The sequence below is a fragment of the Mus musculus genome, chromosome 11 (assembly GCF_000001635.26).
Source record: "Mus musculus strain C57BL/6J chromosome 11, GRCm38.p6 C57BL/6J".
In the NCBI taxonomy this organism is placed as follows: Eukaryota; Metazoa; Chordata; class Mammalia; order Rodentia; family Muridae; genus Mus; species Mus musculus.
The window spans coordinates 100,687,307-100,713,156 of record NC_000077.6 but is presented as its reverse complement, the minus strand read 5'-3'; the positions used below and the strand labels follow the sequence as shown (position 1 = coordinate 100,713,156).

At 51.9% G+C, this 25,850-nt stretch overlaps 3 protein-coding genes and 1 long non-coding RNA gene across 16 annotated transcripts in view; 3 read left to right on the top strand and 1 right to left on the bottom strand.

Annotated features, from left to right (window-relative positions):
• Window positions 1-671: 671 nt before the first annotated feature.
• On the top strand, window positions 672-8,411 carry Kat2a (K(lysine) acetyltransferase 2A). Of its 8 annotated transcripts, none has more exons than NR_166132.1 (18): window positions 690-1,076; window positions 1,221-1,344; window positions 1,679-1,824; window positions 1,928-2,017; window positions 2,254-2,435; window positions 2,521-2,907; window positions 3,668-3,774; window positions 3,980-4,081; window positions 4,175-4,311; window positions 4,402-4,610; window positions 4,822-4,948; window positions 6,189-6,299; window positions 6,664-6,807; window positions 6,960-7,074; window positions 7,162-7,198; window positions 7,333-7,396; window positions 7,497-7,581; window positions 7,726-8,411. NR_166132.1 is itself a non-coding variant. In NM_001038010.2 (18 exons), the coding sequence occupies exons 1-18, from the start codon at window positions 753-755 to the stop codon at window positions 7,917-7,919; spliced, it is 2,490 nt and encodes an 829-aa protein (NP_001033099.1). In that variant the 5' UTR covers window positions 690-752; the 3' UTR covers window positions 7,920-8,411. The 8 variants fall into 8 exon arrangements, 6 of the variants coding, with proteins under 6 accessions (XP_017169759.1, XP_017169761.1, XP_017169760.1 ...); NR_166133.1 differs by having other exon boundaries at window positions 4,172-4,311; NM_001038010.2 differs by having other exon boundaries at window positions 2,521-2,712.
• A 474-nt stretch (window positions 8,412-8,885) lies between these two features.
• On the top strand, window positions 8,886-18,273 carry Dhx58 (DEXH (Asp-Glu-X-His) box polypeptide 58). Its single transcript, NM_030150.2, has 13 exons — window positions 8,886-8,986; window positions 9,088-9,256; window positions 9,462-9,663; window positions 9,888-10,078; window positions 10,839-10,955; window positions 11,481-11,607; window positions 11,742-11,933; window positions 13,698-13,951; window positions 14,599-14,748; window positions 14,840-15,001; window positions 15,991-16,181; window positions 16,946-17,042; window positions 17,815-18,273. The coding sequence occupies exons 2-13, from the start codon at window positions 9,089-9,091 to the stop codon at window positions 17,998-18,000; spliced, it is 2,037 nt and encodes a 678-aa protein (NP_084426.2). The 5' UTR covers window positions 8,886-8,986; window position 9,088; the 3' UTR covers window positions 18,001-18,273.
• Window positions 15,628-25,850, bottom strand: part of Gm38483 — a 24,143-nt gene continuing 13,920 nt past the window's right edge. The window contains exons 2-5 of one of the 4 annotated variants that reach the window (XR_389045.4): window positions 22,995-25,333; window positions 22,347-22,905; window positions 22,096-22,218; window positions 15,628-16,131 (exon numbers count right to left, since the gene is read on the bottom strand). This is a non-coding gene — a long non-coding RNA (predicted gene, 38483). Of the gene's footprint in view, window positions 16,132-22,095; window positions 22,219-22,346; window positions 25,334-25,850 lie in introns of all 4 variants that reach the window. The other 3 variants (XR_880214.3, XR_389044.4, XR_389046.4) reach the window with 3 other exon arrangements.
• The window catches only part of Zfp385c (zinc finger protein 385C), a 66,248-nt gene continuing 61,088 nt past the window's right edge, over window positions 20,691-25,850 (top strand). For all 3 annotated transcript variants that reach the window (NM_001373888.1, NM_001373889.1, NM_001373887.1), the window contains exon 1: window positions 20,691-20,756. The gene's annotated coding sequence lies outside the window, so the exon portion shown is untranslated. The remainder of the gene's footprint in view (window positions 20,757-25,850) is intronic.

Below are 25,850 nucleotides of genomic sequence, written 5' to 3'. Positions count from 1 at the left end.
CAACTATGTCTCTTTGTTCTTTTGAAAATAAAACCGTTTCTGTTTAACAGCAACCCAAGTATAGAAAAAGCTGATTGTCACTGGGCAGTGATGGCGCATGCCTTTAATCCCAGCACTTGGGAAGCAGAGCCAGGCGGATTTCTGAGTTCGAGGTCAGCCTGGTCTACAGAATGAGTTCCAGGACAGCCAGGGCTTCACAGAGAAACCCTGTCTCAAAAAACAAAATAAAACAAAACAAAACAAAACCCAAAAACTGATTGTCAAAGTTAATTCATAAGTGTGAACACCACAGTACAAATAGTAGAATTAATGTTACATTTTATCTCTATTGTAGCTGCAAGCCTTAGCCGGCAGCCACAATAGGGCAGGCTTTTGCAATGTGGGAGCCAACCTCAGGCCCAGGCCTGTTCTTCCACCTATGGACTTTAAAAGGGCAGCATCCACAAATCCTCCAGACGGCCAGTGTTCTGGGGTGCCTCTTGTTCCCAAGAGGATAGTAATTGTCACTATCTCGGATGGCTTAAAAAAGATTAGAATGAAGTAATGGTCAAATCTAGGATGCTCAACCAAGCGACATTTGGTTGTCTGGAACCAAGAAAAAAAAAAGTATGGAAGGCCAAAGGATGGGAAGCGGCAAAGGAAGACTACGACTCCCATCGTGCGCCGGGGCCGTGACGCCTGCGCACTGTGCGCCGGTTGCCCATGCGGCCCTAGGGCTGGGAGCGCGGCGCCGCTCCGCTGCGGGGGAGGCCATGGCGGAACCTTCCCAGGCCCCAAACCCGGTCCCGGCAGCGCAGCCCCGGCCCCTTCACTCCCCAGCCCCTGCCCCAACTTCGACTCCTGCGCCCAGTCCGGCTTCAGCCTCCACTCCGGCTCCGACTCCGGCACCAGCCCCTGCCCCAGCTGCAGCCCCAGCTGGGAGCACAGGGAGTGGGGGCGCCGGGGTAGGAAGTGGGGGGGATCCGGCTCGACCTGGCCTGAGCCAGCAGCAGCGCGCTAGCCAGAGGAAGGCGCAAGTCCGGGGTCTGCCGCGTGCCAAGAAGCTTGAGAAACTAGGGGTCTTCTCAGCTTGCAAGGTGGGGGCGGGGCCTAGAGCAAAAGGGGCGGGGCTTGGGGCATCCAAGGTCTGGGGTAGGAATGGGGGGCGAAGCTCTAGCCATAGAGCCGCTCTTGCGCTTGGGATGCAGACAGCATCAGGGAACTGAACCTTCCCCCTCCAGGCCAATGAAACCTGCAAGTGTAATGGCTGGAAAAACCCCAAGCCCCCCACCGCACCCCGCATGGACCTCCAGCAGCCAGCTGCCAACCTGAGCGAGTTGTGCCGTAGCTGTGAGCACCCTTTGGGTAAGGCAGGCACCACCTTTGGAGCTGGGGCGGAGGGCAGGAGCCAGGTCCTGTTTGAACAGGGTGACATAAGTACCACAGAGCTTCTTGGAGACCTTCTAAGGAAATATTGGGTAGGGAATAAATGTGAATGTCCCATGGAAGGAAAAAAGGAGATCTGCCTTGGTAGCAGGTAGCTACCAAGGGCTGATGGGAGAACTGAGAACACTGGGTCTCCCTGTCTGTCAAGAATTGGAGAATCAAGGGTGTGTCACTGGCTAGTTAGAGGAGGTACAGGAATCAAGCCCCGTGGAGCTCTTCTGTTCTTCCCAGCCCTAATGTAACCATCTTGCAGCGGACCATGTGTCCCACCTGGAGAATGTGTCAGAGGACGAGATTAACCGGCTCTTGGGAATGGTAGTAGATGTAGAAAATCTGTTCATGTCTGTTCACAAGGAAGAGGACACAGACACCAAACAAGTCTATTTCTACCTCTTCAAGGTGAGTTCTCATGGAGTAAAGATGGTGAAGCTTTGGTGTGTGTTGGGGATCCTGCTCTCTGAGCTCTGCTACTCCTGTTTCTGCCCATCCCTCTTCCTTACAGCTCTTGCGGAAGTGCATTCTGCAGATGACACGGCCAGTGGTGGAGGGGTCTCTAGGCAGCCCCCCATTTGAGAAGCCTAACATTGAACAGGTAGGGCGGGCATGTAGCAAGATTAAAGGCGACTTAAGAGGGTGGAGAGTCTGGTTTATTTCCTCAAGCTGAGAACAGGGGAGAGGTTCAAGGAAGGGACATGGTGTTTGCTGACCTCAGAGTGGGTGTGGAAGTTGGAAGGGTCAGAGGTTCTCTTCACAGAATCCCTCCTATTTGACATGCCTCTGTTGGCTGTCCACACCTCCTCCTGATTTTGTCCCCTCCTTACTCCTCAGGGTGTACTGAACTTTGTGCAGTACAAATTTAGCCACCTGGCCCCCCGAGAGCGCCAGACAATGTTTGAGCTCTCAAAGATGTTCCTGCTCTGCCTTAACTACTGGAAGCTGGAGACCCCTGCTCAATTCCGGCAGCGGTCCCAGTCTGAGGATGTCGCTACCTACAAAGTCAATTATACCAGGTAAGCCCAGACAGGGCCTTACAGGGGAGGCTTGAACAGCCAGTCTGGCGGTCTCCACCCTCACCTGCCGCTCCACCTCCCCCAGATGGCTCTGTTACTGCCACGTGCCCCAGAGCTGCGACAGCCTCCCCCGCTACGAGACCACCCACGTGTTTGGCCGAAGCCTTCTACGGTCCATTTTCACTGTCACCCGCCGGCAGCTACTGGAAAAATTTCGGGTGGAAAAGGACAAACTGGTGCCTGAGAAGAGGACCCTCATCCTCACTCACTTCCCCAAGTAAGGCTCAGTCTGGCCTCCTGGGATTTTACCCCAAATTCATGTCCTTGCTGTTGTCCCCTTTTTTCCAGGAAGGCTTCCTGGATTGGTCCCTCCTCTCCCTCCATGGGCCTTCTGGGATCTGGGTGTCTACCTGGCAGATTTGCCCATGGCCCAGAAGCTACTTGCTAGTATGTGCTAGTCTGGGGATGGCAGGTACATGGCCCAAGCTAACGCTACCCTCTTTCAGCCCCCTGATAGATAGTTACTAATTAGTTTCCTCTGGGTGTGTGGATATCACCCCAGAGCCCCTCCTACCACAGTGCTCTGAGAAGTCTAGAGTTTACTTTTTTTGTTTGTTTATTTGTTTTTTCCAGACAGGGTTTCTCTGTGTAGCCTTGGCTGTCCGGGAACTCACTTTGTAGACCAGGCTGGCCTTGAACTCAGAAATCCGCCTGCCTCTGCCTCCCAAGTGCTGGGATTAAAGGCATGCGCCACCACGCCTGGCTTAGAGTTTACTTTTGAAGTGAAGCCATTACCTATCTCTGTGCCTCTGTTGTTCCACATCTTCTTCCCATTTGAATCTGGGAACAAGCATGTGGGAACAAGAGGTGACAAGATTGGCTCATTCTAGACCAGTCTGATAGAGAGGGGACTAAGGCAATTCAGGTGACTGGGTGGGTGCCCTGCCTAGCCACACAGCATAGGATGGCATCCGCTCAGACCCGTTCTCCTTGGCCACACATCATGACAAAATTGGGTCTCCAGTCTCTATCCTGGCTATGTCCTATCCTGAGCAGAAGAGGACCTGATCCCCACTCAACATACTGCGCCTTCCCAGACAGCAGAAGCTGCTGTCTCCTCCCACCCACTGAGAACAGGGTCTGTCTGTCTGGCCTCTCATCCCTCTGGGGTCTGGCCCAGGCAACTCCTCATTGAAGGCTGGAGTCGTGGGACAGTTGTACTCTCCCTACAGATTCCTGTCCATGCTTGAGGAAGAGATCTACGGGGCAAATTCTCCCATCTGGGAGTCAGGCTTCACCATGCCACCTTCGGAGGGGACACAGCTGGTGCCCCGGCCAGGTAAGTGGCACAATAGCTGTATAGGGTCTGCTTGGCCGCCCTGGCCTGCTGCCTCTGGGATAATAGTGGTGGGGTATGGTGGCAACGGGAAGATACCTTGGGGCTCAGACAGGGCTGAGATGGCCTGGATGCTTCTAAAGGCCCTGCCATGCCCTCTCTGCCACACCCTCCACTCCCCCCATCCTGGATTTCCTCTCTCTTGCAGCCACGGTCAGTGCAACAGTTGTACCCAGCTTCAGTCCTTCCATGGGAGGAGGCAGCAACAGCTCCCTGAGCCTAGATTCCGCAGGGACTGAGCCCATGCCAGGTGGGTACTTGGCCACTGGCCACTGGCCCACATTCACCCTTGCCTCCACGTTTCCTGCTACCCCCGGGGTGACCCTGTCATCCTCCCCAGCAGGGGAGAAGAGGAAGCTTCCTGAGAACCTGACCCTGGAGGATGCCAAGCGGCTCCGCGTGATGGGGGACATCCCCATGGAGCTGGTCAATGAGGTCATGCTGACGATCACTGACCCCGCTGCCATGCTGGGGCCTGAGGTAGGGAGCCCAGTCTGTTGGCCTGTGGGGGAGGGGATCCCCACCTTCACTCCACCCCAAGGCCCTTGCTTTACACCTTCTTCTGCCTAGACAAGCCTGCTTTCGGCCAACGCAGCTCGAGATGAGACGGCTCGCCTGGAAGAACGGCGAGGAATCATCGAGTTCCACGTCATTGGCAACTCCCTGACGCCCAAGGCCAACCGGCGCGTGCTGCTCTGGCTCGTGGGGCTGCAGAATGTCTTTTCCCACCAGCTGCCAAGAATGCCCAAGGAATATATCGCCCGCCTCGTCTTTGACCCGTGAGTCCCCGGGGAGGACTCCAGCCCCTGAGCTGCTTCTCTTTCCATCCCACTACACCGGACGCTCTCTTAATAACAGGGCTCCACCTTTCAGGGTTCCGTTCCTGCCCTCTGTTCTCATCCCTGATGACACTTCCCTCTTTCAGGGCTGAGGGACCTGGGGAGCGAGGAGAGGACAGGTGAGTTCCATGACATGTCCCCTCTCTCTTAGGAAGCACAAGACCCTGGCCCTGATCAAGGATGGGCGGGTCATCGGTGGCATTTGCTTCCGCATGTTTCCCACTCAGGGCTTCACGGAAATCGTCTTCTGTGCCGTCACCTCAAATGAGCAGGTCAAGGTGAGCACAGTGCCCCTGGCCACAACCCCGTTCTACCACCCACCTCTGAATATGGACCAAGCCAGCCAAAATGGCAGGGTATCTGTGCCCCAGCCCTTCTTGTAGCGACCAGACATTTCCACATACTCCCACAGGGTGGCAGCTTTATCTTGATAACTGATCATTGAGAAAATACTGGTTTTTAAAAAAAAAAACGCACTACGCTGGGCAGTGGTGGTGCATGCCTTTAATCCAAGCACTTGAGAGGCAGAGACAGGGATCTCTCCACGTTCAAGGCCAGCCTGGTCTACTGTGAGAGTTCCAGGACAGCCAGGGCTACACAAAGAAACCCTGTCCTGAGGAAACAAACAAGAAAAAATACCCAAAGCAGCAGTGATTTTTGTTTTGTTTTGTTTTGTTCTTTTCTGATGTTGGGATAGAATGCAGGGCCCTGTGCACGCTAGGCAAATGCTCTACCAGTGAGTTCTACTCCCAACAATCAATATTTTTATGTTAACCTTAGGGACTTTCTGTTTCAGAGAAGGTCTCATGTCGCCAAGCCCAGCCTTAAGCACCCTGTGTAGTCCCGGGGACCTTAGACTTGTGATCCCCTTCTCCTGCCTCCAGGTTGCTAGGGTTACAGGTGTGCACTGCCACACCGGGTCTTATCCATTGCCGGGGACTGAACCCAGGTCTTTGTGCACTCTGAGCAGGTGTTGTACTAACTGAGCTCTACCCCAAGGCAGCCACACTTTTAAAGTGACCCTTGGTTTCTTCACAGGAACATTTCCATACCTTGGGGAAGTTGATAGTCCCAGCTTCTGTCTTTCTTTTTACAACAAACTCCTTTTGGGCTTTTCATTCTCCTGTTTTGTGTCCTGACATGAACAGGCCTCTGTGACCCCTTTCTGCTCTCCCCCTTTATTCTAAAACCCCAGGTGTGGGGCCAACAGCGGTGTTGGGTTGGAGCCCAGCTCTGCTGCATCCGTTCGTGGTCCACTGACCTCAGACTGTTCTTTGTGTAACTGGCTTTCAGGGGGGTTTTTTGGTGTTGTTTTTCCCGTGAAATGGGGCTTTTAATACCTGGTCGTGGGCTAACTGTCAAATGGGTCTTTGAAGACTCAAGTGCTGAGTCTGGCCCTGAGCAAGCACCTAGAAAGCCTTCCCTCCCCCTCCATAAACACTGAGCCTCTGATAGCCACCTGTCCTCTCTGCCTTGGCTTCCCCATCTCCTTTCCACCCTGTTCCATCTTCCCCACAGGGCTATGGCACCCACCTGATGAACCACCTAAAGGAGTACCACATCAAACACAGCATCCTTTACTTTCTCACCTATGCTGACGAGTACGCCATTGGCTACTTCAAAAAGCAGGTAAGCCTTGGTCTCACCAGGCTCATACCTGCTGCCTGGGGCCCTGATTTGTGTGTGCAGCATCCAGTAGTAGAGTCCCCTGGCACCAGTGAGAAAGGGCCCACCCCTTTCTTCTCCCTACCTTTGCCACCCAGTGAAGAACAAGGCCAGGGATTGGAAGGTCCTTTGGGGGATGGCAAGAGGTGAGGAGCAGCCGGCCTGCAGCCTTTGCAGGGGCAGGGACGGTTCTCACACTGCTACCCTGATGATCAGAGATACAGGAAGAAATGCACTACGTGCTGTCTTCTCAGTCAATCCTGGAGAAGTGGCTGTGAACGTTAGCGAGTCCTTGCTGATGGACTGTGATAACTCTCCACTCATGTAGGGCTTCTCCAAAGACATCAAGGTGCCCAAGAGCCGCTATCTGGGCTACATCAAGGACTATGAAGGAGCGACGCTGATGGAGTGTGAGCTGAATCCCCGAATCCCCTACACAGAGCTGTCCCACATCATCAAGAAACAGAAAGAGGTGTGTATGTCTATGTGTGGTAGAGACAGGCCAGGTTTTAGGTTCCTGCCCTGCCTCTTAGAAAAAGCCAAAAGTAAATGTTACCATTTACTGACCATGGTCTTGGGGGTGATTGGGCCTGAGTTGGCCCCCTCAGAACCTCGCTTCCTCAGATCATCAAGAAGTTGATTGAGCGCAAACAGGCACAGATCCGCAAGGTCTACCCTGGACTCAGCTGCTTCAAAGAGGGAGTGAGGCAGATCCCGGTGGAGAGCGTCCCTGGCATTCGTGAGCAGGGGCCTTGGCTGAGAGGGCAGGGGGGCATTCTCAGGGCATGGGTAGGCATTCTGAGGGATGCTTTCTCCCCCTCTGCAGGAGAGACAGGCTGGAAGCCACTGGGAAAGGAGAAGGGGTAAGTGTCCATTCAGTCAAGGGGGAGTGACCACAGGAATGGAGGCGTGTGTGCGTGCGTGTTTGTGTGTGTGTGTGTTTGTGTAGTAGGGCAAGAAGGACCCAGACCTCAGCCTCGGTATCTGTCATTTCCAGCAAGGAGCTTAAGGATCCTGATCAGCTATATACGACCCTCAAAAACCTGCTGGCTCAGATCAAGGTGGGAGGCCAAGGTCTTCTTGTCGGTAACTGAAGTGGGTGGCGGTCTTCGGTTGGGCGGTGAACACTGGGCCTGTCCTCAGCTCCTCTCTTCTCTCTAGTCACACCCCAGTGCCTGGCCCTTCATGGAACCTGTGAAGAAGTCAGAGGCTCCTGACTACTACGAGGTTATCCGTTTCCCCATTGGTGAGGACCCTTGTACTCACTCCCCAGCCTAAGCCCCCAGTCTTGACAGGGTAGCCTGACTCCTGTCTGCATGTACCATGGTGGGCAGCCCCAGTTACAGCCCTTCACCTCTTAAAGTCATGTGCCTTCTCTCTCGTGACCCAGACCTGAAGACCATGACAGAACGGTTGCGCAGTCGCTACTATGTGACCCGGAAGCTCTTCGTAGCTGACCTGCAGCGGGTCATCGCCAACTGCCGGGAGTACAATCCCCCAGACAGCGAATACTGTCGCTGCGCCAGTGCCCTGGAGAAGTTCTTCTACTTCAAGCTCAAAGAGGGAGGGCTCATCGACAAGTAGCCCCCAGCTGGGATCCGCAACATCCACCTCCATCTCCTCAGATCCGTTTGGGGGCTCCCGGCCCCCTCTCCCGGACTCAGCTGGAGAAACTCCAGCCAGGGACCCCAGATCTTACAGACTTTCTGGCCAGCAGGCACTCACTCCCAAGCCAGCAGCTCTCTTTCCACCTTCCTTGCATCCCACCTTGGGGAGACGTCTGGTCTGGGGCCAGCCCGTTGTAGAATGTCTGGTGGCCAGGGCATGAACTGTTGGTCCTTATAGAGCCATGCAGGCTGAGCATCCTGAGCCTGGTCCCCATGCCTGTTTCCCAGGGCCAGGACTATTCAGTGAGTAGCCTTCACATGGAAACAGCCCAGACTGGAGGAACCATGAGGGGCCTTGGCTTATCCTACACTGTTGTCTATCTGTCCCTCCAGGATTGGGGGCAGGAGGACCATTCATTCCTTGGCATTAATCCCTCGGAGGGAACAATAAAGCTTTTTTTTTCCCCTGTGTGATTGTTTTTTGGGGGGGGGGTCCGGCTTTAGACTTAGCAGGCTGACCTTTGCTTCTCGAGTCCTGACTCTTCTAACCTGAAAGCCTAACTTCAGGCTACACTGGTGCCACTGACCCCTGCAATATATAGTGGGGTGATGGACCTGGCTGACTGCCGTCCCTCACCTCCTCTGCTTCAATAACTTCCAGCCTGTCTCCCCTGCAAAGGGAGAGCAAGAGCTTGTCCTTAATGCCTGCCTATTTCCTGACTCCTGGTCCAGGAAACAGGCAGCCAAGGTCAGCCCCTCCAGGCCTTAAGCTCAGCCCAGATGGACAGGGTTACTGCCAACTGAAAACAGATGAGGAAATAGGGAACCCAGGAGCAGTGACTGTCAGCATCTCCCTTGCCAGTCTTCAATTTTTTTTTTTTTTTTTTTTTTTTTTTGATGGCTGGGTTGGGCTCCAGCTCTGGCTGGCTCCTCCCCTTGTTTCAGTTTCATTTCTAGAGCTCCAGAAACCTCCGCAGAGACCAGCCTAGTCTGCTGCTATTCATTTCCAAACCCCATCCTAATCCTGGCCAGTGCAGGCTCCAGGTAGTTATCTACGAGTTCTTGGCTAAGAACAGCCTCTGAAGCTTACTGGGCTGGCTGGGAGGAAGGGGACAGTACGTGTTCTGATCTCTCTGCCATTCCAGAATGGAGCTGCGACCCTACCAGTGGGAAGTGATCTTACCTGCTCTGGAGGGCAAGAATATCATTATATGGCTGCCCACGGGTGCTGGGAAGACCCGGGCAGCTGCCTTTGTAGCCAAGAGGCATCTAGAGACGGTAGACAGAGGCAAGGTGGTGGTACTGGTCAATAGGGTGAGTGGTCTGCCCTTCCCAAAGTGGGGTCTCTTAGCTCATCTCTTCTAGACGACCGCTCTGCCAGGTCTCCTCTCCTTGGTTCAGGAGATGGCTGGGTCCTGACATCTTGCTCCTCCCACCTTCCCCCACCCCAACTCCCAACAACTGCCATTTTCCACCCCCCACCCCAATCCAAGTTCTCTTCATTACTCTTCACTCCTAGGTACACCTGGTGAGCCAGCACGCCGAGGAGTTCAGGCGCATGCTGGATAAACACTGGACTGTAACAACCCTGAGTGGGGACATGGGATCCCGAGCTGGCTTTGGCCTGATGGCTCGGAGCCACGACCTGCTCATCTGTACGGCAGAGTTGTTACAGTTGGCACTCAACAGCTCTGAGGAGGATGAACACGTAGAGCTCAGAGGTGAGGGGGAAAGCCGTGACCTGCTCACAGGACGTGCTCCTGGGCAAGCAAGCCTCCTTCCTCTAGCCCAGCCTCGCTTTCATTCCTACCTGCTCCCTGTCTGGGACCCAGCCCAAAGTAGGGAAGGGAAGAGGAAAACTTCAGAGAAAAATGAGGGCTTCACAAAAGTGCTATGAGAAAGAAGCAGCAGCAGCAGCCGTCCACTGTCTCTCATGTGCCCCCAGAATTCTCGCTGATTGTGGTGGACGAGTGTCACCACACCCACAAGGACACCGTCTACAACACCATCTTGAGCCGGTACCTAGAACAGAAGCTGAAGAAGGCAGAGCCCCTCCCCCAGGTCCTGGGTCTCACAGCCTCCCCAGGCACTGGAGGGGCCACCAAGCTCCAAGGGGCCATTGATCACATCCTACAGGTCAGCTGAGCCCCTCCCACCATAGATCTTTGCTTGTCTTGCCTCCCAGTCCTACCAAATATACTCTTCATACTATGGCTATGCTCGTCTCTTCCGCTACCTTGAGCATATGAGGCTTGTGGGACCCTTTGAACTTACTATTCCTTTTGCCTGGAAATGCCCTTGCTTTTGAACCTCCATCAGATTCGTTTTCACCATTCAGTGAACAGCCCTGTCATTGTCACAGTCTCCCCTGGCCATCCCCACTACTCTGTCATAGAACTAATTTTAATTATTTTCGGAGTTCGTTCGTGCTATAAACTGGAAGCTGTTTGACCTGGGAACTATGAAAATGGGAACTGCTTTTTCTTTCGTTCTTTATCATGCGTACGGCGTTCTGCCTGCAGGTATGCCTACAGGCCAGAAGAGGGCACCAGATCTCATGAGATGAGATGGTCATGAACCACCATGTGGTTGCTGAGACTTAAACTCAGGATCTCTGGAAGAGCAAGCAACCAGTGCTCTTAACCTCTGAGTCATCTCTCCAGCCCTCTTTGCTGATTTTCAATTGTTTCTTCATGGTCATTTGAATCTAAGTTCCTCTCGCTCATCAATGCGAGAGTATTAGTCACTCACCGGGACGCACTTCAGACTTTTTGAAATGAATCCTAACTTCCAGTGGAGTGGCCCTGCCTCAGGCTTTTCTGTCCTTAGCCAGGACCCCGCCTCCCTCAAATTCTGCCTGACTCCTCTTTCCATGATGCCTTTCTGTTGCCTCTAGCTTTGTGCGAATTTGGATACGTGCCACATCATGTCGCCAAAGAATTGCTACTCCCAGCTGCTGATGCATAACCCAAAGCCCTGCAAGCAGTATGACCTCTGCCAAAGGCGCGCACAGGTGTGTGAGGGGCCACAGGGCAGGCTTGGGGTCTGGTGCCCAGTTAGAACACCTAGGCACGGGCCCTGACTCCACCTTCCCCGGCTCTTGTTACTTCAGGCCCCTTGCCTATGCTTCTGTTGCTCCAACCTACCTTATCTGTGCTTTGAGGCACCCATAGCCCAAGTCCATAGTCTACTGTTCAGATTGGCTCATGGTCCGGTCAAGCCATGAAGCAAGGGGGGGGTGCTTGGTGTTGAGGCTGGACCAGTTTGCATCCTTAGTACTGACACTCACTGATGGCTGTAATGACAGGGCTAATCCAGGGCTCTCCACATCACTGTGCCCAGGCCACAAGGCAAAGGTATAACATAGGTGAGACAATAGAAGCTGCATACGGGGGATCTGATCCCTGTCTCCAGCCAGGATGCCTCACACCCAAGCCTTTGAAGTTCTCACTCTCAAGGAAGTGCACTGAGTCCTACTTAATCCCTAACCCTCCCAAGAGGGTGGGAATCCCCCATCCCCTCACTCCTTCTTGCTCAGGATCCTTTTGGGGACTTGATAAAAAAGCTTATGAACCAAATCCACCAACAACTAGAGATGCCTGACTTGAAGCAACAATTTGGAACCCAGATGTATGAGCAGCAAGTGGTACAGTTGTGCAAGGATGGTGAGAGGGGAAGTTTGCGAGCCTGTCTGGGCGGGGCCTTTAGGGGCGGAGCCTTAAGGGGCGGAGTTTCTGTCTGGGTGGACCTTTGGGGGATGGAAGAGCCTCCAAATTGACCCTGCACCTCTTTCCTGCAGCGGCAGAGGCTGGACTCCAGGAACAGCGGGTGTATGCGCTGCATTTGCGGCGCTACAATGATGCGCTATTTATCCACGATACTGTCCGTGCCCGGGACGCCCTTGACATGTTGCAAGATTTTTACGACAGAGAACGCACCACAAAAACACAGATGGTGCGTGCTGAAAGCTGGCTGCTGAAGCTGTTTGATGGTGAGGCATAACAGGGTTGGAACTGCTTGAGAGCTTAAGGTCATTTGTATCTGGGCAGCTACCAGGACCCAAGGAGAGTCCTGGGTCTCTATTTTCCTAACTAATTTCTATTTTCCAACCCTAAGGCTGCTAGTATGGCAAACTTGTTTCCTCAAGTGTAACAGTTTGCAACAAGTAAAACTAAGTTGGGTAATTAACAGAGATATTTCAATTTCTTATTACATTGATTGATTAGTTGATTGATTGGGGAGAGGAGGTGTATTGGTGTGTGTGCATGTGCCACAGCAGCACGGGTAGAGGTCAGAAGACAGCTTTTAGAAGTCTGTTCTCTCCTAACACGGGTGCCAGGGATCGGACTCAGGTTTTCAGGCTTAGGAGCAAAAGCTTTTCCTTTCTGAGCCATCTTGCTGGCCCACAACAAAGATAGTTTATTAAAACAAAGGGTATAACAGTACTCTCTGAGACCCACTAGTGATATAAATAATCATACAGAGGCTTTTTTGATATTTTTAACCTATTTTTTAAAAAGATTTATTTATTATTTTATGTAAGTACACTGTAGCTGTCTTCAGACACACCAAAAGAGGGAGTCAGATTTTGTTATGGATGGTTGTGAGCCACCATGTGGTTGCTGGGATTTGAACTCTGGACCTTTGGAAGAGCAGTCAGGTGCTCTTACCCACTGAGCCATCTCACCAGCCCCTTAACCTATTTTTTAAAAGAATTATTTATTTATTTTATGTACGAATAGTTACACTGTAGCTGTCTTCAGACACCCCAGAAGAGAGCATCAGATCCCATTACAGATGGTTGTGAGCCACCACTTGGATGCTGGGATTTGAACCCAGGACCTCTGGAAGAGCAGTCAGTGCTCTTAACCGCTGAGACATCTCTCTCCAGATCCCACTTTTTAATATTTTAAAGCTTAGGCCTTTTAGTTAGGGCAGTCCCTGTCCCCACCCCCACCCCCCACCAGCTATCTAGCTTAACCCAACTTATCCCAACACTGTGTCCTGCCGTGTGGCTACCCCTACCTCTCTGCTCCCCTCTGGGCCGTTCACCTCTGTCTCTACTCCTGAATCTCTTGTGTTTCACTCTTCTCCCAGTCTCTCTCCCTCTCCTTTCCTTCTCCCTCCCTCCCTCCCTCCCTCCCTCCCTCCTTCCCTCTCTAGCATGTCAGTGTGTGGGCAGGCATGGTGCTAGAGGAGCCAATACCTCTACTTCTTGAGCTGAAGGCCCCAGAGAGAGGACTATCTTCTGCACTGGGTGAAGCCTGAGGATAGGAGACCCCAAAGCCCGCCTCCACAGTGACACACTTCCCCTGATGAGGCCACACATCCTAATAGTGCCACTCCCTAGGGCCAAGCATTCAAACACATGAATCTATGGGGGCCAAACGTATTCCAACTACCACACCATAACTGTAAGCCTAGGATTTAGGAAGTGAAAGTAGGAGGAAGTAAGTTTAAGGCTAGCCTGGGCTACATGAAACCCTCCCTAAAAAAATTAAAACGACAGATGCAAAGGTCCTAGTGGTGGTATTGAGGACTGCTGGTCTGGGGTCTGTGAGCAATGGATTCTATACAGAATGTCTCCTGTAAGGCTGGCCTTGAGAGTAAATGGAGATGTGTTCTTAAAGTGTGCTTAGGGAATAATAATCTCAGGGAATGAGCAGAATCAGGTGTCTTCTCTGCCAACAACTGTCCTGCGAGCACCCTGTCCACCCAGGCCTGAGCCCTGTTGCCTCTGTTTTGGTATTTTCAGACCATAAAAATGTGCTGGGCCAGCTAGCAGCTCGGGGTCCTGAGAACCCGAAGTTGGAGATGCTGGAAAGGATCTTACTGAAGCAGTTTGGGAGTCCTGGCCACACTCGGGGTATCATCTTCACCAGAACCCGTCAGACTGCTTCCTCCCTCCTGCTCTGGCTTCGGCAGCAGCCTTGCCTACAGACTGTGGGCATCAAGCCGCAGATGCTGATCGGAGCAGGGAACACAAGCCAGAGCACACACATGACCCAGGTGTTGGGCCGTGGCTGGAGGCATTTCACAGGGGAGAAAGGGGAACAGGGTTTTCCATACCGTAGCAGGGTTCTGGGGAAGAGGGATTGAATCTTCCTAGACAAGAGACCAGAGAGCTGGGATTAAACAGAGACACTCCCCACCACCACCCTCTTTCGCTTAAGTTTCCCCCTGCCTAAAGTCCCAGGGGATGGAGTAGCAGGGACCCAAGGGCCTGTAGAAAAAAAAAATGAGTAGGTGGTATGGCTTCTCAGGGCAGAGGATCAGGGATATGGGATCCTTTATGGGGGATAGGGGTTAGGCAGGGACTTTTAGAGGTCACTAGGGAAGGGGTCTGGTAGGATGCTTGCCTCACAAGCACAGAGCCATAAGCCAGGTGTGGTAGTGTGTTGTAATCCCAGCACTCAGATGACAGATGGAGGCAATAGACCCAGAGGGTCAAGGTGGTTCTTGTCTACAACAGCAAGTTCAAGGCCAGCTTAGGATATTTGAAGAATCTGTCTTTTATAAGGGAGGGAGGGAGAAAAAAGTGTCCTAGGGATTACGGGTCACTAGGAAAGGCCAGCATAATCTTGGGGATAACCTTGGGACAGACTGGGACTCTGGGTTCCCGTAAACCTTTTCTTTCTCCCTGAACCCTCCAACAGAAAGACCAGCAGGAAGTGATCCAGGAGTTCAGGGATGGTATCCTGAGCCTTCTAGTGGCCACAAGTGTGGCAGAGGAGGGGCTGGATATCGCTCAGTGCAATGTGGTGGTGCGCTATGGGCTCCTGACCAATGAGATCTCCATGGTCCAGGTACACTTAAGCCCTGCTACCCACTGCAGCCCTGGAAGGATCCCATATGGATCCCAGCCCACATCTCCCTCACCTTTGTCATTTTTCCCAGGCCCGGGGTCGTGCTCGAGCTGGTCAGAGTGTGTACTCCTTCCTGGCTACAGAGGGCAGTCGGGAGATGAAGCGGGAGCTAACCAATGAGGCTCTGGAGGTGCTGATGGAGAAGGCTGTGGCTGCTGTACAGAAGATGGACCCTGATGAGTTCAAGGCCAAGGTCAGCGGCAGCCTGCAGCAGCCTCTGAGAGCCTGAGGCTCTGACTGCATCCACACACTCCTGGGTCCCCTCCAGGATCACTTAGGGAACTTTTATACCAGGCAGAGAAAGATCAAGGCCATGGTAACTGTTGCCAGAGAAGGCGATGCCTGTCCTCTGCATGACCTTAGAAAATAGGCCTTGTCCCAGGTGTGCCCTTATCCTTGGTTGGAGGCCAGCCTGAATTATGTGAGGGTGCTGGGGGAAAGGGCTGGGGGACGGGAAACAGATACTTTATATATTTGTGAGAGCCTTTCTGGAAATAGAAGGAAACAAAAACACAGGTGGTAGGTAAGATCCGGACAGATAATGTCCTAATCTCAGAAGCAGCATCCAAGCCATTTTCTTTAGTGCTGTTGTTTTAGCATAATGCCATCCCATGATAGATTTAAACAAACAAACAGACAAACAGCCGGGCAGTGGTAGCGCACGCTTTTAATCCCAGCGCTTGGGAGGCAGAGGCAGGTGGATTTCTGAGTTCAAGGCCAGCCTGGGCTACAAAGTGAGTTCCAGGACAGCCAGGGCTACACAGAGAAATCCTGTCTCGAAAAACAAACAAACAAAAAAGATAAAAACAAACAAGCAAAAAAAGCTATGCATGACATTTTTTAAAGGATGAATACAACACAACATTAACAGGAACGGGGAGATGACTCAGTCAGTCAAGGGTAACACAAGCACAAGGACCTGAATTCCCAGTCCAGTAAAAGTCTGGGTACAGCAATGTGTTAACTCTGGGAAGACAGACAGGAGGATTTCTGGGCTTGCTGGCCAGCCAGCTTATCTGAGTCAGGGAGCTTCAGGTTCAGTGAGAGACCCTGTCTCAAACAAGAAGTCCCTTCTGGGTCCGGGTACAAATGATCTGGGGTCTTTGGGAACTCTGAGAACTTTCCTGAGGTTGGGTCTCTTGGTGTCCATGTCCAAGTCCTGTCCCCCGCCCTCTTCTCCAGATCCGGGACTTGCAGCAAGCATCTCTAGTTAAGCGGGCAGCACGCGCGGCCCATCGGGAGATCCAGCAGGGGCAGTTCCTACCGGAGCACGTGCAACTTCTCTGCATCAACTGTATGGTGGCCGTGGGCTACGGGAGTGACCTGCGGAAAGTGGAGGGCACCCACCACGTCAATGTGAACCCCAACTTCTCGTGAGAGCCATGGGAGGGCTTGCAGGATGCAGAAGGGCTTTTTACCGGGTGTGGCAAGCTAAAAAGTGTTTTAGCAAGCAGGTTTTATCCCCAACAAAGAGAACTAGAATTTAGGATACAAAGAATTTAGCCATGACCTGAGTCCTTGACCCTACCCACTCTCAGGATATCAAGAAAAGTTTAACTGTCGGGTGAGGTAGCCTGTCTATGTCACTCAGTAGGCTAGGGAGAATTTTTTTTTTTTTTTTTTTTTTTTTTTTTGGTTTTTGGAGACAGGGTTTCTCTGTATAGCCCTGGCTATCCTGGAACTCACTCTGTAGACCAGGCTGGCCTCAAACTCAGAAATCCGCCTGCCTCTGCCTCCCAAGTGCTGGGATTAAAGGCGTGCGCCGCCACCACCACCCAGCTGCAGTATCTTTTTCAATATTTGGAACATAAGTTATATGTCACCTAGGTAGGAGAAGGAGGGTGATGGGGTTTAAACACGGGAAATGAGTCTAGGCAGAAGTGAGAGAGCATAATTACCCTGAGAGGAATGATGGCAGGGATGGGGCTCGGGATCCAAGGATGTTCTCTGGATGCAGGAATAGGGTGTGGACAGGGCAGGCCAATCCTCCTGGGGACTAGAGTTCCTGATTCTGGGAAATTCTCTATCTTGACAGGCAGAAAGGTCAGATGTCTTGGGAGGGACTCAGCCAGTTACAGGACATGGAATCTGGGGTTCAGGGGCTCCAGAAGGGCTCTGTCTACTCCATTCTTTCTAGGGTCTACTATACCACCTCCCAGAACCCTGTGGTCATTAACAAGGTCTTTAAGGACTGGAGACCTGGAGGAACCATCAGGTGCAGTAACTGTGGGGAGGTAAGTAAAAGGCTATAGCCCAAGGCAAAGAGCCCTCAGCCCTGGACTCCAGAGGCCCTTGGTTTGGGAAAGGAGGCCTAGCTGCACCTTCCAGTCGTCACCCCAGGTGGGAACCACGCCTGCTCTGGGAGACCCTCTGTCCTTCTGTCTGAGAGACCCGCCGTCTGTCCTGTAGTCCCCTGTAGCTTGACCTTTTACTATTTTGCATGTTCCTTTTTCTTCCACCCTTCTTCACTTCTTTATTCACCCTTTCAAGCCCCTAACCCTAGGTAGGAGAGAAAAAAAGGATAGAGGGGGAAGGGGGCGATATTATCGGTAGACAACTTCCTGATGATTTGGGGCATCGAGTTCCTTGGGGCCAGTATGATCTTCACTGTCAGGATATCTAATTTCTTCTTTTCATCTCTTTGTACCCAATGCAACCAACATCATCCAACCACCAACTAGCCTCTTCTATCTTTGCTCTAGCATTTATACACCCTCTGAAGGGTCCCCAGACTTCCAGACGTCAAAACCACACCCTTGCTAGAGCACCAAGCAAATCACTGTCATTTGCTGTGGACAATCCAAGGCCGCCCCATATTACACACCTGGGATTAAAATTAAAACACTCTCATGAATCTGTGTTTTTAAAGAAACCAAAAATTTCATTATAGTCCTGTCTTAGGGAGCCTCCTGCATGATGGCCTCTGGTGGTAGATATGGGGCTGGTCATCACAGAAGTCCAGTTTAAGGATAGAAAGCCACGTGCTTCCATCTGTTCCACCATCAGGTCTGGGGCTTCCAGATGATCTACAAATCAGTGACCTTGCCAGTGCTCAAAATCGGAAGCATACTACTGGAAACACCTCGAGGGAAGATCCAGGCCAAAAAGTGGTCCCGGGTGCCTTTCTCCATACCAGTCTTCGATATCCTGCAGGACTGCACACAAAGCCTGTCTGAGCTCTCCCTGGACTGACCCCCTTGTGACTGCAGTACCTAGGTCAAACTGCAGGGGGCAGGAGAGTCCAGCAAGCCATCCTCCTTCCCCTGGCTAGCACTCTGGTCAGGGTACCCCTTTATTCTGCTGCAGAGATCTTAAACACATTGGATGGAGTTGGAAGATGAACGCAGGAGAATTATTATGCCATGATGTTCTAAGAACTACAACATCCCTCCCTTGCCCAAGCACCTTGTAGGTTTTGTTTTTGTTTTTGAGGCTCTTCATAAATTAAAGGTGTAGTAGAGAATATGTAACGGTTTTTATTTTGAAGTGTAATTGATGGAAAATAAGCTTCATTAGTGTGCCATGCCTCCTCCTAGTCAAGAGATGAACGCACCCTCGCAGATGTCTTTGTTTCCACTGTAAGGCCTATCTTCTACCCCTCTTTGCACACTTACCTGCTTGAGTAAATTTTAATGTTAAAATATTACCCTTTGGACTAGCTGAGTTGTCAGAGCTCAGCCTACAGTGTACAAAGCCCAGGGTTTGATGTCCAGAACTGCATAAAGCCAGCATGGCGAGTGCCTACCTGGATTCTAAACACTGGAGGGGTAGAGACAGGAGGATGCTCTGATGAGATCGTTCACTGGGTAAAGTATTGCCTACAGGCCTGACTGACTGAGTTCAATCCCCCAGGACCAACTTGGGGGAAGGTGAGGGCCACCAACTTGTTTCTCTGACCTCCTCCCATGCATCCTAGTGCAGTCATAAATACTCCAGCACACACACACACACACACACACACACACACAAACACACACACACACTCCGGCACACACATGCACACACAATGAATAATAACTGTAGCTAAGATAAGTTTAAAGCCATCCTTGGCTACATTGTATGTTTGAGGTCCGCCTGGGGTTGTCTCAAAAAAAAAAAAAAAAAAAAGAAAGAAAGAAAAAAGAAAAGAAAGGAAGGAAGGAAGAAAAAAGAAAGAAAAAAGAAATGAAAGGAAAAATGTCTTCTGTGTCTGCCAAGTTCTCATGTAGATCACCAGCAGGATAAATCTGAGGTGCCCAAGACAGGGTTCACAGGCCGAGAACACACCCATCACAGAAGCGGCTCTGGGTTTCATTCCTAGATCTAAAAAGCTTCAATTTGAGGCTCTTTAAGAATGTAAAGTCCTTGTCTCCTTGCCACCCTGTGACAGGTTCTAACTCTTCAACCCCCCCCCTTGTCCCCCCTTCTCACTTGAGAAAAAGCATCCGAGAGCCAGTATTGGAGGGCTGGAGTCAGGTAGGCATGGAGCAGGGAGAATCAGAGAGGCCTAATTTTTTTTTGTTCTGATTTTAATAGAGGCAAGATCTAGGTTGATTCTTCAGGGAAAGGGCTATTTCTGTAGTAAGAGGCCCAGCAGGCACAAGCCACCTTTGGGGGGGGGGAGGGATGGAAGGGTTAGGGCAGATTCCACAGAAGGATGACAGTTCTTCCTGTTATCCAACCTGTATCTCTTCTGCTTCATTCTTGCCCTGCCTCAAAGTGCATAGAAAAGAATTGATTCTCTCTTCTCCCAGTCTTTTCTGGCTAAAGCTAAAAATTCACAGCCACTCTTTTGGGCAGCCATCTTAACTAGGGTAACTCTTTCTCAGAGTGTCCTTGGTCCCTTCAGGAGTCATCCCCCCCCAACCACCAGCCAGGAACGTGCCTTTTACAGGTCAATAAAATTAGCGACTGATGGAGGAGGGGGCGGGGGCAGAGTGCTAAGCTCAGTGGCCTTGAATGTGGCTGGACTCACGGAGTCTGGACGCCTGTCATTCCAGTGCTAAACAGTGACAGCTGAGGGACCTGCCAGGGGGGTTTGGGGTTTGGAGGAGGGCCCTGTGTTGCCAGGAGAGAGGAAAAAGATGGATGCCTAATGTCTCTCTAATCACTGGGTCTTTATATTGCTGACCTTTAGGCAGGAGTTAGGGAGGGGGTGGGGTAAGGGTGTCTCCACCCATCTTCAATTTTGTGAGACCCTCAGACTGAGGGGAGGGAGACTCAGGCAAATCTGTTCTTGTTGCTGCTTTGGGCTGGGGGGTGGGGGGTCTTCTGGCGGAGCCAGGCTTGTGAACATCTGGACCAGGCTGTCAGATAGAATTGTATAAGGTCAGGAGGACTCAGGTTTTCTAACCCTCCGAGAGTCAAGTGTAGGTTCGTTGCCAGTGCTCCTGGCACTTAGGAAGCTGAAGAAAAACTGGTGCTAGTTGAATTCAAATGTGGCCTGAGTGCAGCCTTCCTAGCCTTGGGAAAAACAAATGAGGAGGAAGAGGCAGTGGGGGAGGAGAAACATGACAATGATGATGACAAAAGGAAGGAAGGAAGGGAGAAAGAAAGAAAAAGAAGGGAGGAAAGAGAGAGCCCACACATACGTGAGCAAGCATGATTGGTGGTACATGCATGTATGTAATCCTAGCATTTAGAGGGTGGAGGCTAGAGGACCAAGAGCTCAAGGTAGTCCTGGGCTACATAAGACCCTATTTCAAATGAGACGGGGAGAGAAGGGAAAGGAAGAGATAAAAGAAAAGAAACCGGAACTCCCAGTGGCCCTGTTTCTCTGCTCTATACTCAACAACCTCAAAATGCTTACCGACTCCTCACCTTCAGGACTGGGGTGGGACTGGAGACCCCGCCCCTCCCAGCTCGTCCCCGCCCCCAGCCCGCCAGCCCCGGCCCGCGAGCCCAGAGCTTTTGCGCTGCAAACCAGGCGAGAGCAGGTGGCCACCGCCGGCTGCATCTCTTTCCTGCAGGTAAGACACTCTGAGGATCTCGAGGTCAGCTCGGAAAGACAAGGCAGAGCCTTCTGTCTCCTGCCCGTCTCAAACCTAGGGGACACCCAGAGACAACTAGGCTCGGTAGGCGGGTGCGATAAAACTCTAAGGAAGTTGGAGGGAGCCGCTGGCTCTACGGGATAATGCCAGAGTCCAAGGGCTGCGGAAAGCAGCAACGGGCAGCAGACACTACAATGTTCCGAAGGGCAGCAGGTGAACTTCGTCACCCCAAGTACCCTTTGTGTGTCCCAGGGCAATATATTCGCAGTTCGGAGTAATGGAGTGAACCGAAGGGTTTCTGTTCTGGGAGCAAGTGAGTGACAGCTGTTGCCTATCAGCGTGGGACTTGGGTTTTCTGGTGTCCCTGGGTCATCTGCATCATTTGCACTTGGCTATAGATGGCGAGAGGAGGTGGGGAATGAGGAAATGCCAGAATCCAGAGGGCCCAGGATCAGCAGGTCCATCCTGCCTAGTGTCTTAGAGTCAGACCCTGAGAATGAAGGCAGGCCTGGGATGACTGTGCCCTCTTATGTGGGATTTGGGCTTTAGGATGAGACTCTGCCTCCCAGAACTCCAGGGAGGGTTTTCTGGGAGACCTGATCTGAGATAACTCAGCTGTGATGCCAAGATTCCTGAGTCAGAAAAGAGAGGCAATTTGGGACCTTGTGAGCCACTTAAGTAAAGACCCCCGGGGTGTGGAACAGAGGGAGGGAGGGTGCTACCTAGTCCCAGTCAAGACTCCAGGAACCTTCCAGAGATCATCCCCAACCTTTGGACAGACTGAAGAGACGATTAGGGCAGGGGATTTTTTTCATGTTTTTCATGACTGTCTAGATCCAGCATTCCACGATCTCCTCCCACACACACCATCATTGTCAGGAAATTCTTCCTCGTGTATTATGTTCAAGTGTGTGTGTGTGTGTGTGTGTGTGTGTGTGTGTGTGTGTTATGTTCAAGTGTGTGTGTGTGTGTGTGTGTGAGAGAGAGAGAGAGAGAGAGAGAGAGAGAGAGAGATCTACATGCCATGGCATGTGGGTGGAGGTTGGAGGACAACTTGCTAGAGACAACTCTCGAGGTCCACCATGTATATGGATACTGGGGAATTGAACTCAGATCCTCAGGCCTGGCAGCAAGCGTCTTTATCGAAGCCATCTCATTGGCCCTTGCTCATTTCCTACCATCCTTTCTGCTTCTGGGATAGCTTCTTGCTGGGAGGCAGTGAGCTGTAGGGCAAGAGACCTTGGGGTGGGTTAGCACTGAGTCCTCGACCTCTGTCCTTGCTTCCTTACTTGAAAATGGGGTTAAGGTTAGGACCCACCTCATAGGGTAGCTGCAGGGATTTAATGAGAATTCGCAGAAGAGCATCTAGCCCGGTCTCTGGCGCCTGGTGATGGCTCAACAGGTCTAAGTGTCCCCTCCTGGGTAGGACAGCAAAGCCGATCTGCAGGGGGTGGAGGTGGGGTGGAAAATTTTTAAAGCTTGTCCAGAAAGGGAAATGCCCTTCACTCCTCCCCTGCCAGCCCCGGTCCCCTGCTGGTTCCCATCTCTGTGCTGTCCAGAACCCCTCACCTTCTCCTGGCTGTGTCGGACTTACATCTGCTGGGCGAGGCAGGATCCGGGGAGCGGCAGGGGCCCACTTGGGGCTGTGCCTAGATGGAACAAGCTCTGGCTTGGATACCCAACTCGACAAAAAATTCCCTGTGGGCGTTACCTCCCTGCCTTCCCCGCCTCCAGAAATCCACAAATTGGGATCAAACTAGGCTGGATTTTTCCAGGATGACAAATAATCCTGCCTGAAGATTGTGGGAGCTGCCCTCCAGTGGAGGGAGGGAAAGCTTCAAGCCCTGGCTCTAGTTCTGGTGGCCACCAAAGCCTGCCAATCCATGAGTACCCTTAAAATCTAGGCAAGGGAAGCAGGGCACAGGCCCTAGGCTGGGTACTTTCAAGCGTTCTGCTCTGGCTGCTTTCCATCAAGTGTAGAGTCAACCAGGCTAAGCATCAGGTCCACTCTCTCATGGCTGGAGATACAGTTCAGTCGCTAGAATGCTTGCTTAGTGTGCTGTTTTACAGGCTGGAAGCAGGCCGAGGTCCGGTGTCCAGTGGTCGGTCCTTGCAGTGCAGACATGACCTGGCCATAGGAATGTAGCAAGGGCAGGGGTGGCTGAACCCGGAGAATGGAGCCATCTCTCTACACTGTTATTCTGCTGTGAAACTCACCTCACCGGAAGCAGAGAAATCTGATTGTCAGCCTGCTCTCCCAGGTTGTCACGAAGGCATAATTGTCAAGGCAGGAGGCTAGAAAATGATTTATTGAACATGGGACTGGGGTTGTAGCTCAGTTGGTAGAGTGCTTACCAAGCATGCCCAAGGCCGCCAGCACCGCACACAACCAAGTGTGGTATATGGCAGACCGTGCCTATAATCCCAGAGCTTGGGAGGTGGAGTCAGGGGCATCGTAAGTTCTTCCTGTGTTATATAAAGTTTGAGGCTAGCCTGGGATACATGCGACCTTATTGGACATTTCATTAACCAGATCTTATAAAATATATATTATTGTTATTTTTTCATTACTGGGGGTTTAACCCAGGATTTTGTCTGTGCTAGGCCAGTGGTCTGTAGCTGAGTCATATCCCAGAGGGTTTTGTTTTGTTTGTTTTGGGGAGCCAAAGTTTGACAAAGTTACTCAGGCTGGCCTTAAACGTGAGGCAATCCTCCTGCCTCAGTTTCTCATGCAACTGGGATCAGAGGCCCATGCCACCATACCATTAAAACTTTAAGATATTGAGACTTATTTCTGTGGCCTCCTAGTGGTTCTTTTGTTTTGTACCCCACTTGGGTGACAGGGGACCTGGCTAGACAAGTCTGTGACCATAAGTGCCATTTGGTGAACTCCCTCCCTATACATCTCTCCCCTGTTAGAGTGCTCATAAACCTGGGCTTGGGCCACATATGTCTAGACAAGGAAGGAGTTTCAAGGTGAAATGAAAATTGTCAGTTGTCACCAATAAGCAGTCCCGTCCCCCACCCACCCCCCACCCCCGGGCCTCCTGACCTCATTCTCTAACTCAAAATTAGGACATTTTTTTTAATGTCCTGTGATACTTGAGTGGGAGGGAAAGTCGAGGGGAGCTTGTTTTTCTTCCCAGCATGGCAAGGATGTAGGACTTTCTGTTCCCAAGGAGCAAGAACGAAATCGGCTTGCGTGCAGCAGCAAGAGGGATGAAAGCTAGACCAGAGGAAGAGAAGGCTGAATATCCAGCATGCTTCCTAGCCCCCTCACCCCATTCCCACCATGCTTTCTCACATCTACAGCCAGGGTGGGGGGTGGGGGGTGGGGAGTGGGGAGTGGGGGGCTGGTTCTTCGTGAGGTTGGGGGTCAGCTTGCTGATGTCTAGGATCATTCCTGATGAGAATGAATGGCGCGTGTTGTTCTAGGCTGCTGTGGAGTGCCCCGTGGCACCTAGACATCCTGTCTGCCCAGAAAACAAAGGTTTGTCACCTCTTTTTGTTGTGACCAGCTCTGTTCAATCAGGATTCTTACCGAGCTGTTTGGGGACCAACCTACCTGTCACTTTGGTCTCCTTAACACTGCAAGTTTTTTTTTTTTTTTGTTTCTTTTTGTTTGTTTGTTTTTGTTCTGTTTTTGTAAATGGACACACCCATCCACACTTGAGTACTTATACCCGGCATGCCACCTGGCTCACAAGCCATCCCTGGGCACCAAGTCTCACGTGCCTACCCTTGCACACCTAACCCGATGCCCTACAGTGTGCATCCTAGGCCCCTCCCTCTCTCACAGCCCCCCTGCCCTCTTCAGTGCCCTTCACTCACCTTGGGGGACCAACCAGTTCCAGTGGCCAGTGGCTGACTTACTTGACAGTGGTGCCTGAGGACCAGGCACCTGCAGTGCCTTAGTATTGGGGACAGAAGGCAGTATTACCACCTTCCTGGGACTCCCTCAAACCCTGAGGGACTTGACAATTAGCACCTAGCACCTCATCTCTAGGGTTTCTTTCGGGATCCTGAATCTCTAGGTTGCCTGTCTGTGTGGTTCTTGGGGCCTCCTTCTGCCTTGAATGTGTTTGTCTTCTTTCTGCTGTGTGCTCCATCTCTGCCTCTCCCTCCCCTCTATCTTTTCTGTCCCTACCCACACGCACACACACACACACACACACACACACACACACACACACACGCTTCTTTTTCTCTGGCTCCATGGCTCTGCAGTTCTGTCTCTCTGTGTCTGTTCTCTTTTATTTTGAAGTCAGGCTCTCACTCTGTAGCCTAGACTGGAACTCACTGTATATATAGCCCAAGCTGGCCTCGAACTCACAGCAGTCCTAAGCCCTGGGATGACAGGTGTGAGCCAACGCCCCCCAGGTTCACCACGTCTCTAACGTTCCGCTGAGGCGTGTTGATCTGTGTCTCTGGCTCGCACTTTCTTGAGGAAGCTGAGGAACAGCATGGATGAGTGTCTCGGGATCATAGATCAGGGTGGCAAAGCATCCTGTCACTTCTGGGCTCTTCTCCTCCAAGCAAATCAGGGGTATCGGGACCTGCAGACAACAGGTCAGGGTTGGTGCCTCTGTTCCCCTCTACTGAGAATCTGGAGGTAGAATATTCTCCAATGACAAAGCCCAGTCATAGGCCTGGAAGCAGAACTGGGGTTCAGAATAATGGAGAGGTAGGCCGTTGTCTGTCTTGTTGACCAGTTTGACCTTAAATGGAAGGCAAACAACGTATGCCCTCACTCAGAAGCGTGAACGAGGACAGAGCTGAATCAACACCTTTCTTTCTACTTCGAAGCAGCCAAGTTCCACCTAACCATCCCAAGTCCAGCTTCCTGCTCCAAACCACTACAGTGCCCCCACCCTGCTCCAGTCTTTCCGCCACTGTGGCCACGGGGCCTCTTTAAACAGTTCCCTGGCCTGGCCTCTCTGCTCCCTGCTGCTGGCCACACCATGCCCACGGCCCCTGCACAGGACTTGCTGTGTTGGCTGCTTGTTTATTTGCCTAAGGTTTCCTTGGGTGTGGTGAGATCCATAGCCACAGACCCTCCTGAACTCCAGATGC

Bases quoted from the DNA above. Each gene is read 5' to 3' on its own strand.
- Kat2a (XM_017314270.2), top strand. From the start codon at position 753: ATGGCGGAACCTTCCCAGGCCCCAAACCCGGTCCCGGCAGCGCAGCCC. The intron at 1,825-1,927 runs GTGAGTTCTCAT...TCTTCCTTACAG, and splicing joins TCTATTTCTACCTCTTCAAG to CTCTTGCGGAAGTGCATTCT. The intron at 2,436-2,520 runs GTAAGCCCAGAC...CACCTCCCCCAG, and splicing joins TACAAAGTCAATTATACCAG to ATGGCTCTGTTACTGCCACG.
- Dhx58 (NM_030150.2), top strand. From the start codon at position 9,089: ATGGAGCTGCGACCCTACCAGTGGGAAGTGATCTTACCTGCTCTGGAG. The intron at 10,079-10,838 runs GTCAGCTGAGCC...TGTTGCCTCTAG, and splicing joins CCATTGATCACATCCTACAG to CTTTGTGCGAATTTGGATAC. The intron at 16,182-16,945 runs GTGAGAGCCATG...CATTCTTTCTAG, and splicing joins AATGTGAACCCCAACTTCTC to GGTCTACTATACCACCTCCC.